Source organism: Lynx rufus, unplaced genomic scaffold (assembly GCF_022079265.1).
Source record: "Lynx rufus isolate CCGP_SWC_20201006 ecotype Redwood Valley unplaced genomic scaffold, mLynRuf1.p SCAF_1, whole genome shotgun sequence".
Classification (NCBI taxonomy): Eukaryota; Metazoa; Chordata; class Mammalia; order Carnivora; family Felidae; genus Lynx; species Lynx rufus.
The window spans coordinates 24,722,625-24,737,180 of NW_025814823.1; the positions used below are offsets into that span (position 1 = coordinate 24,722,625).

General features: G+C 37.2%; 1 protein-coding gene across 1 annotated transcript in view; it reads right to left on the reverse strand.

Moving 5' to 3' along the window:
• LRRC63 (leucine rich repeat containing 63) overlaps window positions 1-14,181 on the reverse strand; it is a 34,086-nt gene extending 19,905 nt beyond the window's left edge. The window contains exons 1-4 of the mRNA XM_047074831.1: window positions 14,118-14,181; window positions 4,971-5,660; window positions 4,359-4,427; window positions 1,512-1,672 (exon numbers count right to left, since the gene is read on the reverse strand). Coding sequence (XP_046930787.1) covers window positions 1,512-1,672; window positions 4,359-4,427; window positions 4,971-5,660; window positions 14,118-14,181 — 984 coding nt within the window. The remainder of the gene's footprint in view (window positions 1-1,511; window positions 1,673-4,358; window positions 4,428-4,970; window positions 5,661-14,117) is intronic.
• Between the last annotated feature and the right edge of the window lie 375 nt (window positions 14,182-14,556).

Genomic DNA, 14,556 nt, shown 5'->3' on the forward strand with positions numbered 1-14,556 from the left:
TTCTTTCTTCTTTCTCCTCCTTCTCTTTCTTCTTCCTCTTCTTCTTCTTTCTGTTCATCATATTTGATTATTTCAATTGACCTATCTTCCAGTTCTCTGACTCTTTCTTGTGCCTGCTCAAACCTACAATTCAAAGCTTCCAGTAAGGTTTTTTTTTTATTGTATTTTTCAGTTCCATAACTACTTTTTGGTTCTTCTTTGTAATTTCTATCTCTTTATCGATAAACCTCTGCTCACATATCATTCTTCTGTTCTTTGTTTGTTTGTTTTGTTTTTAGCTACTTCAGAATACTTAAGACAGTTGATTTAAAGGTTCCCCCCCCCCCAGTAAGTCAAATGTCTGTGCTTCCTCAGGAACAGTTTCTATTAATTTCTGCTCTGACTGGCCACATTTCTTGTTTCTTCACATATTCCATATTTTTTGTTGAAAACTGAACAGTTGCATATTATAATGTGGTAACTCTAAAAGTCATATTACTCCCCCTTTTCATGTTTTTTTTTTTTTAATTTTACTTGCTGTGGGCTGTAGCTGTTGGTTTAGTGATTTTTCTTAATTGTTTTCGTGAAGTCTATAATTTTTCATGTGTTGTGTTTGAAATCTCTGCTCTGTTGGCTAGTGTTCAGTTAGTGTTTTGACAGAGATTTCCTTGTACAACAGGACAGGAGTAGAGAGAGAATAATATTTCTTCCAGTCTTTTCAGATTGGCTCTACGCAAGGGCACCCTTTCAATGCTTAGCCAGGCCATTAAAAGGTAGTGATTGCATGGGATCTTCTCTAGAATGCGTCCTGCCCTGGCCATGCACATAGCTTTCCAAATTCCCCAGTATCCATAGGCCTTTTTGAATGCCCTACCTTCCCCAAGAAACTCTCTTGTCGCTTTTCCTATTTTTGCAAGTTTTCTATGAGTTGGAACTTATTTCGAAATACATTGTTAAATGACACCTAGATCTTGAGGTCAAAGAGCTCTGACTTCAAACCTAAGGCTCTGCTGCTTGCTGGCTGGATGGTCTTTCACGAGTTATTTTCACTGGGCTTCAGTGCTCCTAACTGTAAACTGCAGATTATAATACCTATTCGGCTGAATTGTAAGCTTTAAGAGTAACATTTGCTTTGCACAGAGTGGGTCCTTAATAAATGGCAACTATTATTATCGCTGTTCATCACACCAGGCTTGTGTTCAGTGAAAATTTAGCCTGTTGCTAGATGTGGCACAAGGGCCAAAGATTGCCCATAACTTCAAAATATGATAATTCCGAATCTCACTTTTTTTTACTCACGCCAGATAATGAAAATACACTATAATTTCTTTGGATCTTAACATTTTACAAAACTGGAATGAAGGCAAACTAGGACATAGGTTTAGAGATAAATTTGAATGCGTTCCTGGAAAATCTCTATTGTAACAGGAAGGCTCCCTTCAATACCATGGAAACTAACCAAAGTTAAGAAACCTAGAGCAAGAATAATTGCTGATTTAAAAAGAAATTGCCATTAAAAAGATGTAGCGTACCTTAAGATTAAGTGCATTTCTTCCACGTATTTGACAGTTAATTATGGCTAGGTTGGTCATGGCTATTATTGTTTCATATCGTGTTGCATTAATAGTCTTAAAACCTTCACCCCATATCACATGTGATTCCTCTCTTTTTATAGGTTTAATGTTAATGATGCCTAAATAAACAGGAGAAAAAAAATGAGACTTAAATGCGTTAGCACTTAGAATGAAAGTTAAAAGGTATTTATATTACGGTCACAGTGAATCATGTTAAATAGGTTAGCTGTGTACATCCTCTGGGAGAGAGTGCTCTGAGCCTTTACTAACCTAGTCCCACTGGTTCTATTTGCTAAACTGGGCTTTGGTGTGTGTGTGTGTGTGTGTGTGTGTGTGCATGTGTGTCTGTGTATGTGTGTCTGTGTTTCAAATATTAGCTGGCACCTTTGTCTTTCCAAAGGAAAACCATATGCTCATAGATTTCTCTCCAGATAACTTAGATTCTATCAATCTCAGTCTTTTTGTGTTATGTGTACAAATATTTTCAAAAATGTTACTATGAATTACATAAGCAACTTCTTGCTTCACAAAACTAATAAAGGACATCACATAATCGTAAGTCAGATAGAGATCACCTCGCAAGGGACACCCTCGCTTTCTTTCAAGGGCCTTATATAATTCGGCTTTCTTGTCTGCGTTTGGAGACCCCACACAAGAAAAGGAAAAAAAAATCCAAACAACTTAGAAGTTAGTCAAACAGAGAGCATCTAAATTTACTTCTTCATGACCCTTGTGGGTTTCACCTTCAGAAACGGCCTATTCAAGTATAAACCCAAATGCAGCAGGAAAATATTTTGTGACCTCGGAACATATATTTTACATTCACGGCCATTCTTGCTGTATTATTTGCAGCAACATATTTTACAATCTCGGAAAGCCTTAGGCCATGGCTTCAGTGAAAGGAAATCATGCATCCTAGACCAAAGAAAGCAATGTTCAGTGTCTAGCTGCAAAATAGGCCCTGTGTGCCCATCTCAGGTCAGTAGATGTGAAAGGTAACTGCAGCATCAAGAGAGATGTATGATATGATGGAGAGAGTCGTTGTCTTGGGAGAGAGAGTGGATCAAGAAGGAAAGGAGAGCGAGTTAAGACCTAGGTCTGTGTGCTGCTCCCAGCCCACCCATCCCCATGGACTAGGCCCAAGCATTGGTTTTGGAATGGAAGTGGGAATTCAGGTGGAGAAAAAAATAGAAATGCCCTGATGGATCCCTGAAGGCTCTGGAAACTTTCAAAGAGGGGACCGCCAGAGTGGGACAAAGTCAACAAATCAGAAATGGCAGCATGATTTGTTTCGGCTGATGACCTGGGAAAAAGAGAAAGTCCTATCGGTGGAGCCTTCTGTGTTTAATCATTAACTGAATCATTCCTTGGTTATTTTCTCTGCTCTAGAATTTTATTTGACTCCTGTTTTTAAAAACAAAACTTCTAGTTCTCTGGTTAAATTCTCTAACTCATTCTTTCCTTTCTTAAACATAGTCATCACATTTATTTTTAAAATCCCTCTTTGAAAACTTTGGTATCTGATTCTATATGTCTGTTTCTATTGCCTTTTTTCTTTCTACAGATCTTCAGACGTTTTATCCTGTTTTTATAGGATGACTTGTGATTTTTTTTTTAATTTTTTTTTTCCAACGTTTATTTATTTTTTTGGGGACAGAGAGAGACAGAGCATGAACGGGGGAGGGGCAGAGAGAGAGGGAGACACAGAATCGGAAACAGGCTCCAGGCTCCGAGCCATCAGCCCAGAGCCTGATGCGGGGCTCGAACTCCCGGACCGCGAGATCGTGACCTGGCTGAAGTCGGACGCTTAACCGACTGCGCCACCCAGGCGCCCCTGACTTGTGATTTTTTAATTTAATGCTGGATATTGTGGATGAAAATTTTAAAGGGTCCGGATAACGCCATGTCTCTCCAACAAGTGTTAAATTTTCTTTGATTGAAAGAAAAGTGGAAAAAGTATCACTTTGATTCATTAGGGACTGGTTTTGAGCTTTGCTAGGGATAATCTATTTCAGTTTTGTACTTTTTTCTAAAACATCATCCTTATTTCTAAGGCATGGGTCCTCTGGGTCTTCAACTAAAAGCCCCATGTGTTTACAAGGCCCCTGCATCTTGGCAGAGCTTTAACTTCAATAACTGTCTCCCATGCATGCTCACTTCTCGTAGCTTCTCTGCTGATGTTTTTTGCTGTGTTTCTTAGAGTATTGTCCTGCACATGCACAGCTTAGAAATCAGCGGATACGGGGGCTCCTGGGTGGCTCTGTCGGTTAAGCATCCGACTTCGGCTCAGGTCATGATCTCACGGTTCATGAGTTCAAGCACCGTGGCGCCTCTGTGCTGACAGCTCAGAGCCTGGAGCGTGTTTCAGATTCTGTATGTCTCTCTCTCTCTCTCTCCGCCCCTCCCCTGCTCACGCTTTGTGTCTCTCTCTCCCTCTCTCTCAAAAATAAACATTAGAAAAAGAAAGATGATTTTTCATTTGTTTTTTCTAGGTAACTAAAGTTAAAGCACTTAGAACAGTGCCTGGCACATGGAAAGTAGTTACCTTTCATTGTTGCATGTTTATTTCACCTACCCAGATTAAGAATGCTCCAGCTTTTATGTTCCCAGCATCAGTACAAACTTTGACTTATAGTCAATACGTCAAACATAGTTGCTGAGCAAATGGCTTAAAGAGCTGAAAATGAGGTGAGACATATGTGTGAACCCCACACACATACACCAACACAAAATCATGAATACTTCTGTAGAGAGATAAACTTATATACGGTTTTTTTTAAAGAATGAAATATACCTAGCGTTTACCTTCCGTCAGGTTTGACATGCTTTGCCTCGACGTGCTTTCCACATTGTCGGATTCTGTTACTTGAGTTTCTAGAAAAAAGAAAAAAAATGAAACAACTTTTTGGATACTTGTGAACACTCATGTTCAGGGTGTTATGATTTCATTATAATTGTTCATCTTTTAATGAATTTGGATTGTCCACGGAACCGTGCCCGTGAAGGGCTCCGTCCACACTGGCATTCTGCTTCTAGAGTTCATCTTGATCGCCTTATGAATGACTGTTCATTCCCACTCCTCTTTTATGTTGACTTTTCTGATCCTTTGGGCTTCCTCATCTGGTTCCCACTACCGCCATCTGGGTAGAGCACCCAGTTTGACCTTGGCAGACCCTCAAGGTCAATACTTCTGTTACCTCTTTCTGGATCGTATATTGAATGTATGCATAGGCAGAAAGTGATCCCGCCATCCCAACCTGCAAACCCAAGGGGAAAGCAGCCTTTGCTCGCGTGCCTTCTCTCCCCTTTGGTCCACTTGACCCCATTATTACAAAGCATGCATTATTTGTGATAGGAGAAAATGTAAATAATCCAAATGCCCATTTTGAACATGTATCATTTTGAACATGGATTTACCTAACAAAGACTGTCTTCGAGGTTTTCTTGGCAAAATTGGTGTTGGTAGGGCGATGGGACCTGGAAAATTACTAATAGTTAGTACCACCGCAGTATTTTGTTTTAAACGTTCAGACCACTGTCTTTCTGCTTTAACAGGCACACTTCTTGGTGGAGGGCTTGGCCCTGTTTCACTTAAATCTATCAGAGCCTGCTTAAAAATAAAGGTTTTCTTCTTTGATAAAGGTGGATATTCAGAGAGAACTTCCTTGGGTTTGGGAGTAATAACTGGGGAAGGTGCACTTGCAGGTCTGGAGAACTCTGAGGAGAGAATCAGAATGTCTTTGAACATGTTATCAACATAAATATTTTTTCTTTTTGACACTTCTCGTTTTGATTTTCTTGAAGTTTCCGTTTGGCTTGTTTCTTTCCCAAAAACTCGACTTGAGGCTGAATGACAGCTTGGAAAAAATATGCAACCAGTAGCAGTGTCTGGAATGTGCCAATAGACCCTGTTAAAATGTTTTCTTGGTATTGAAATAGTCGTCACTCTTTCTTGTACATGATGATCAAGAGAGAGATTTTGGATACTGATAGGGGTGTGTGATCGATCTCTTGAAACATCAGGAAAACTAGTTTTCTTTCTTTCAGTTGAAGTGGTTTCTTCTGGAGTGAACGTCACACATTTTGGCTTAGCTTTACCAGTCTTGGCTAAACCAGAAAAAAAAAAAGGCACAATTAGTTTATATTTATCAAGGTACCAGGGACAAAATTTAATGTCTGAAAGTTCATACTCACCCCTCTTTCGCCTTCTAAAAATTTCTGCATATACCTGCTCAGCTATGAGGACTTTTGTTTAACTGACTGGGGTAAAGTTTGAGTAATCAAATGGAAATGAGAAAAGACTAAATTGTATTAGATTTAGAAAGGGTAGGGAGAGACTCTTGGAAGAACAGAATTGATAGAAGAAAGGGTATAAAGGTAATTTTTTGACCAGTTGCTACTAAAACTGGAAATAAAATGGGTAAAAATTATTTTGATGAAGTTTTGTTATTTATCATTTCTCGTTATCTCTTCCTCATTGAAACTTCCTTGAGCAAAGATTCACAATTCTTTTCAACGCCAAATGTCAGACCAATGTGTCTTTTGAAACGATAACATCCTGATGCTGGGTACAAAATACTACAAGTTCAGTTAGGTTAAAAGGTAAATGTTCTTTTCTCTCCTAGGTCCAGAAAACATACAATGCCTGTGTTCTTCGGTACCTCACCACACCAAATATACTTTCTTTTTCCTATGGGACAGAATGTCAAATGACTCTTTTCCTTTGTCTCAGTTGAGTACTAAATGATGAAGACTTCTACCTTCTAAAGAAGAGATAATAGATTCTTTAAGGCAAGGCTTGCAAAGAGATGCCAAAACGAATACAGGTCTCATCCATCTGCTGTCTACGTATAAGAGATGGCTGGAGTCTGACCTGAGTTTAGAGAGAGGAATTCTCCTGGATAGAGTTATTGGAGTGCTATGTGTTTCCTCAATCTTCCCCTTCTCATGGTGGGTGGAAGAGGATGATTTTTCCCCAACCTCAAACAATGTGACCAGAATTCTCAGAGAACCATTTAGAGAGCAGGAATGTATGCCAGGAGGAGAAAATAACATATCATTCCTCTACTCACCTCCCCCACTAATACTTACAGAGTAACAAAAAGGGATCAGCCCACCCAGTCCTGGGTTCCAATTGGAGCAAGGCAAGAGAATCCTTGAAACTCCTTGACCTGTATCTCCTGGCATTTCAGGGGTAGGTACAGAGACTGATGCTTAGTTTTTAACTCCTTAACTCTTCTCCATCCCTAGCCCCACTTATGGAGGAGCAGAAACCATAAGTTGGGGGAAAGAAGTAAAGAACCAGGTGGAAGACCTTGTCACGCCCCTGTCTCCTCTGGCGTGTCTAAAAATTTGCAGACCTAGTCTGAGCTGGGGGAAGGGGCAGGCCAGATAAAAGTAATGATTCAGATTGAAATATTCGTTTAATATCTGAAAAGGAAACAAGGCTAAGAGGTGAAGTTGACTAGAAAAGCCTTGGAGGAAAGCTGTGTGTCCCGGGTGAGTTTGAAGGGCACTAGAGGGAGAATAAGAACGTTTGCTTCCTGCTTGTATGGAACTAATAAAAACTAGCTCATTCAAGAAAAATGGTCACACCATCATTCAACTTTTTTCCCTCTCTCCCATATTAAAACAAAACATAACAACGCAAGCAAAATCCTCAACAAACTCCAGAACTCCTTCCAACCACCAGTCTCACCATATTTATCCTTCCGGAGTGTGAAGTAACTGACCCTCAGTTTGATGTCTTCTCTCTGTTCTGTTTGTTGTTTCACTTTATTTAGTCTGTAACTTTTAATTAATAGTCTTTCTTTTTAGAACAATTTTAGATATGAAAATACTTGAGCAAGAATACAATTCCTATATATTCCCCCCTCCAATTTTATCTATTATTAACATCCTGATTGGTGAGTACATTTATTATAGTTGATGAACCAATGTTGACATACAATTAATTCAAGTCCATACTTGACATTAGGGTTCATTCTCTGTGTTGTACATTTCCATAGATTTGGAAAAATGTGTAATGCCATGCATCCGCTATTACAGTATCATAAAAAATAATTTTACCACCTTAAAATTCCCCTGTGCTTCACCTATTCAACACTTCTCTCTCTGAACAAATTTCTGGCAACCCCTGATTTTTTACTTTTTACCGTGTTATTGTTTTGCCTTTTCCAAAATACTACAGTGGTTGGAATCCTGCAGTACGTAGCCTTGAATAAATAAGAGGGGTTTGTTTTGCTCTTCTCCAGAATTTGGTGGTGTCAGTGTTGTGTATTTTAACTATTCTAAGAGGTATGCAGTGGTATCTCATTGTTGGTTTAATTTGCAATCTCTAATGACAAATGCAAATATTAAGCATTTTTTATCTTTTTTTCTTAAATTTCTTTCTTTTTTTGGCGTTAAGCATTTTTTCTTAAAAAACTTTTTTTAAACATTTTTATTCATTTTTGAGAGACAGAGAGAGACAGAACACTAGCGGGTTAAGGGCAGAGAGAGAGGGAGACACAGAATCTGAAGCAGACTCCAGGCTCTGAGCTGTCATCACAGAGCCTGACACAGGGCTCGAACCCAAGAACTGCGAGATCATGACCTGAGCCTTAGTTGGACACTCAACCGACCGAGCCACCCAGGCGCCCCCCTCCTTTTTTTAAAAAAAAAAAAATTTTAACATTTAGTGTTAAGCATTTTTTTCCTATGCTTATTTGCTTTCTGGATATCTTCAGTGAAGTGACATTTCAGATATTTAGCTCACTTTTGTTATTATTATTATTGTTATTATTTATTATTATTATTATTTTAGAGAGACAGTGTGTGTGTGCACACAAGCAGGGGACAGGGGCAGAGGAAGAAAGAATCCCAAGCAGGCTTCACACTCAGTGGGGCTCCATCCCAAGAACCCAGGATCATGACCTGAGCTGAGATCAAGAGTCACTCAACCGACTGAGCCACCCAGGTGCCCCTAGACCACTTTTTAATTAGGTTCTTTTCTTATTATTTAAGAGATCATTGATTTGGGATAGAAAGTCCTTTATCAGATATGTGTTTTGTAAATATTTTCTGCCAGTGTGTGGCTTGTCTTCTTATTCTTTTAACAATGTCTTTCACAGAGTAGAAGTTTTTAATTTTAATGAAGTTCAACTTACCAATTTTTTCTTTCATGGGTTGTTCGTTTTTATTATTGTATTGTTTTATTTCTATTTAATGCATAAAGGAATGTTCCAAAAGAAACAGATGGAAATATAAACCTGATAAATCTTCAATTTCATGGGCTGTTCCTTTGGTGTCATATCTAAAAAGTCATTGCCAAATCCATGGTCACCTAGACTTTCTCCTGTGTTATATTCTAGACGTTTTAGTGTTTTGCATTTGTACATTTAGGTCTATGCTTATTTTGTGTTTATTTTTGTGAAAGGTATAAGGTCTGGTCTAGATTAATTTTTTTTTTTTTTTTTTTTTTTGCGTGTTGGTACCTAGTTAATTTGTTCCAGGACCATTCACTGAAAAGACTATACCTTTGTTCTTTGTTCTTTTGTCGAAGATCAGTTGACTATATTTGTGTATATCTATTTCTTGGCTCTCTGTTTTCATCCATTGATCTATTTGTCCTTTATTTTGCCAATACAACACTGTATTACTTTCAAGTCTTGAAATTGAGTGGTGACAATTTTACTTCCTTCCTCTTCTTCAGTATTGTATTTGGTATTGTGTTTTTCCTTTACATATAAACTTTAGAATAATTTTGTCAATACACACTAAACAACTTGCTGGTATTTTGGCTGAGATTTCTTTGAATCTGTAGATCAAGTTTAACAATATTGAATCTTCCTATTCATGAAGATGAAATACCTTTCCATTTATTTATATGTTTTTTATTTCTTTTATCACAATTTGGTAGTTTTATGCATATAAATCCTATAATACATTATTAGCTTTATGCCTAAATTAATTCTAGTGTGTTTAAAAAAATTTTTTTTAGTGTTTTTATTTATTTTTGAGACAGAGAGAGACAGAGCATGAGCAGGGGAGAGGCAGAGAGAGAGGAAGACACAGAATCTGAAGCAGGCTCCAGACTCTGAGCTGCCAGCATAGAGCCCGACGCGGGGCTCAAACTCACGGACTGTGAGATCATGACCTGAGCCGGAGTCGGATGCTTAACCAACTGAGCCACCCAGGGGCCCCAATTGTAGTGTGTTTTGATACTAAAGTAAGTTGTAGTGTTTTGAATTTCACATTCTAACTGTTGCTGGTATATAGGAAAGCAATTGATTTGGGTATATTAATCTGGTATCTTGTAACATTGCTATAACTGTTTTTTATTTCCAAGAGTTCTTTTGTTGATTCTTTGGGATTTTCTACATAGAATAAAGATAGTTTTATTTCTTTCTTCTCAACTTGTACGGCTTTTATTTCATTTTCTTGTCCTATTGCATTAGCTAGGATTTTTTAGTACAATTGCTGAATAGCAGTGGTGAGAGGGGACATCCTTTGTCATTTTAGGGGGAAAGCATCTAGTTTCTCACCATTAAAGATGTTGTTAGCTGTGGGATTTGGGGTAGATCTTCTTTATCAAGTTGAGAAAGTTCTCATCTATTCTTAGTTTGCTGAGAATTACTTCATGAAGCCATGCTGGATTTTGACAGATGGATTTTCTATATCTACTGATGTGATCATGTGATTTTTCTTCTTTAGGCTATTTATATGATGGATGACATTAACTGATTTTTGAGTGTTGAACCAGTCTTGCATATCTAGAATAAATTCCACTTGGTCATGATGTGTAATTATTTTTATACATTGTTGAATTCAATTTGCTAAAATTTTGTGGAGGATTTTGGCACTTATGTTCATGGGTGATATTTATATGTAGTTTTCTTGTAAGTTCTTTGTCCGGTGTTGGTATTAGGGTATACTACTCTCACAGAATGATTTAGGAAGTGTTCTGTCTGCGTCTATCTTCTGGAATAGTTTGTAGAGAATGGATATAATTTACTCTTTAAATGTTTGGTAGAATTCACCAGTGACTCTATCTGGGCCTGGTGCTTTCTATTTTGCGAAGTTATTAATTACTGATTCAATTTCTTAAACTAGGCCTATACAAGCCTATAAAGTAATAAATTATTTATAAATATAAACATTATTTATAGCAGATTACATATTTTACTTTGTGTGAGTTTTGGTAGTTTATGTCTTCGAAAGAATCTGTCCCTTTTATCTGTTACCAAATGTATGGACCTAGAGTTGTTCATAATATTTCTTTATCTTTTTTTTTTTAATGTCCATAGACTCAGAAGCAATGAACCCTCTTTCATCTCTGATAGCAGTAATTTATTTCTTCTCTCTTTTTTCTTAGATAGCCTTGTTAGAGTTTTATCAATTTTATTAATCTTTCCATAGAACTAGCTTTTGGTTTTGTTGATTTTCTCAACTGATTTTCTTTTTTCAACTTAATTTCTGCTCTAATTATTATTTATTTTCTTCTGCTTGCACTAGGTTTATATTCTTCTCCTTTTTCTAGTTTCCTAAAGTAAAAGTTTAAAGTATTTGTTTTAGATTAATCTTCTTTTTCTAAAATATGCATTCAAGGTTCTAGATACCTTTTAAGCCCTATTGTTTTACACTGCATATTTTGATAGGCTGTAATTTTATTTCCATTTAGTTAAAAAACATTGTAAAATATCTCTGTGACTTCTCTGACCCATGTGCTATTTAAGTGTGTTGTTTAATCTCCAAATATTTTTGGATTTCCACATATCTTTCTGTTACTGATTTTTAGTTTAATTCCATTGTGTTCTGAGAACAAACACTGTATAATATCTGTGTGTGTGTGTTTTTTTTAAGTGTGTTTTATGGCCCAGAATGTGGTCTAGCTTGATGAGTGTCTTATGTGAGGGAGAAGAATATTTTCTGCTGTGGTTGGATGAAGTGCTCTATAAATGTCAATTAGATCCTGTCAATTGTTGGTACTATTTGGTTCAACTATATCCTTACTAATTTTCTGCCTGCTAGATCTGTTAATTACTGATAAGGGGTGTGGAACTCTCCAACTGTAACAATGGATTTATCTATTTCTCCTAACAACTCTAGCAGTTTTTGCCTGAAATATTTTGCCTCTCTCTCTTTTAGGTGCCTGTCAGTTAAAGACTGTTGTCTTCTTAAAGAATTGACTCCTTTATAAGTAAATATTGCTCCTATTTTCCCCTAATAACTTTTCTTGTTCTGAAATCTGCTCTGTCTGAAATTAATATAGCTACTATATATTTTTTTGATTAGTGTTAGTGTGGTATGTCTTTCTCTACACCTTTACTTTTAACCTCTCTGTGTTTTTATATTTCAAGTAAGTTTCTTATAGGGGTGCCTGGGTGGCTCATTTGGTTAAGTGTCCGACTCTTGGTTTTGACTCAGTTCATGATCTCATGGTTCGTGAGTCTGAGCCCCAAGTCAGACTCTGCACTGAGAGCATGGAGCCTGCTTCGAATTCTCTCTCTCTCTCTCTCTCTCTCTCTCTCTCTGCCCCTCACCCACTTGCATGCACTCTCTCTCTCTCAAAATAAACAAATAATTTATTAAAAAGTAAGTCTCTCGTAGACAACATATAGTTGGGTCTTGTTTTTTATCTGCTGTAACTGTTTTATTTTTATTTATTTATTTATTTATTTATTTATTTATTTGATGTATTTATGTATGTATTTATTTATTTATATAATTTATTGTCAAGTTGGGTAACATACAGGGTATACAGCGTGCTTTTGGTTTTGGGAGTAGATTCCCGTGATTCATCGCTCACATACAACACCCAGTGCTCATCCCAGCAAGTGCCCTCCTCAGTGCCCATCACCCATCTTCCCTACTGCCCCATCCCCCCATCAACCCTCAGTTCGTTCTCTGTATTTAAGAGTCTCCTCTGGTTTGCCTCTCTCTCTATAATAGTTTGTTTTGTTATATGCAAAATATGTATACTGCACTGCTGCTTTTTTTTTTTTTAATATTCCCTTCCTTTTTTTCTTTTTCTGGTTTTAGTTGAGCATTTTACAAGCATTCAGTTTCTCTCCTTCAGTTTCTCAGCTTCTCTCCTTAGCATATCAATTATGCTTCTTTTACAAAAAATGTTAAGTGGTTTCCCTGAAGTTTATAGTATACATTTACAGTTAACCTAAGTCTATTTTCTTTTTTTTTAATTGGCATGTACTTTATTGATTGGAATCAAAACTGTAAATTACAACTATCTTGCTATGCAAAAAACCAAGACAACTCAAGTCTGATGTGCGGCATTTAGAAAGGATATTTAATTCATAATAAAAAGTTTCTTTTATCAATAATCGAAGTCTACTTTCTTTTCTTTTCTTTTTTTTTAACTTTAATTCCAGTCATTTAACCTACAGTGTTATAATAGTTTCAGGTGTGCAATGTAGTAATTCAACACTTCCATACCTTAAGTCTGCTTTCAAATAATAGGATGCCACTTAACAGGTATTGTGGGTGTCTTTTAACAGAGAATTCCCAAGACCTCTCTCCCATTCTTTATAGTGTTGCTGCTTTTCATTTCATTTATCCTTATGCTGTAATCACCTAATACACTGTGGCTATTATTCATTCAAATAGTTATTAGATCAAGGAAGAATAAGAAAAATAAATTTTTATTTCACTCCAGTTTTCCTTCTCTGATACTCCTCCTTTCTTTAGGTAGATCTGAGTTTTGGACCAATATCATTTTTCTTCTTTTAACACAAAAGAACTTCTAAAAAGTTCTACTGGCCACAAATACCCACAGTTTTTGTCTGAGGAAGTCTATATTTCTCCTTCATTTTTTTTTTTTTTAAGAGAGAGAGAGAGAGCATGAGGTGGGAAGAGGAGCAGAGGGGGAGGGAGGGAGAGAGAGAGAGAGAGAGAGAGAGAGAGAGAGAGAGAGAATATCAAGCACACTTCATGCTGAGCATGGAGCCCCCATGCAGGGCTGGGTCCCACGGTCCCAGTGGGATCGTGACCTGAACTGAAATCAAGAGTCAGCGTTCAACCAAGTCACCCAGGTGCCCCTCTCCTTCGTTTTTGAAGGATAATTTCACTTGAATACAGATTCTACTTTGGTGGAGTTTTTTTTTCTTTCAACACTTTTAACTTTTTCATTTTATTCTTTTCTTGCTTGCATGGTTTCTGACAAGAAATCCAGTTTGATTCTGAATCTTTTTTCTCTGTAGGGATTTCTCCCCTCTCCCCCTGCCCCACCTCCTTTCAAGAGTTTCCCTCTGTCTTTAGTGTTCTGCAGTTTAAATAAGATATGACTAAGTGCATTTTTAAAATATATGTATCCTGGTAGATGCTCCCTGAGCTTCCCGGATTTGTGGTTTGGTCTGTCATTAATTTTGGCAAATTCTCAGCCACTATTACTTCAAACATTGCTTCTGCTCTCATGGCTGTTTTGTCTCCTCTCGTATTTCCATTACCCGTATGTCCTGTCTTTTGTTATTTTCCCACAGGTTTTTTGGTATTCTGTTTTGTTGTTTATTCTTTTTACTCCTCGCATTTGAGTTTGAGAATTTTCACCTGGCCTATTGTCAAACTCACAGATCCTTTTCTCAGTCGTGTCCAGGCTACTGATGAGCCCATTAAAGGCACTGTTTATTTCCATTGCGGTAATTTTTACTTCTAGCATTTCCCTTGATTTTTCCGTAGTTTCCATATCCCTGCTTACATTATTCTGTTCTTGCATGCTGTCTACTTTTTCCATCAAGGTTCTTAATATATCAATCAGTTATTTTCAATTTGCTGTCTGATAATTTCAGTTACTGTGTCCTATCTGAGTATGGTTCTAAATGCTTCCTTTTTCTCTTCAGACTGTGTTCTTTTCTAATCTTTAAGCATGAGTTGTAATTCTTTTGCCAAAAGCTGAGCACGATGCACTGAGGAATGGGAATGGAGGTGACTGTAGCTGTTGGTGTCAGACATTTAAGCTTCTTCTAGCTTTCTTGTTTTTCTTTTTTCCTCCTTTTTTGTCTCTGTGCTT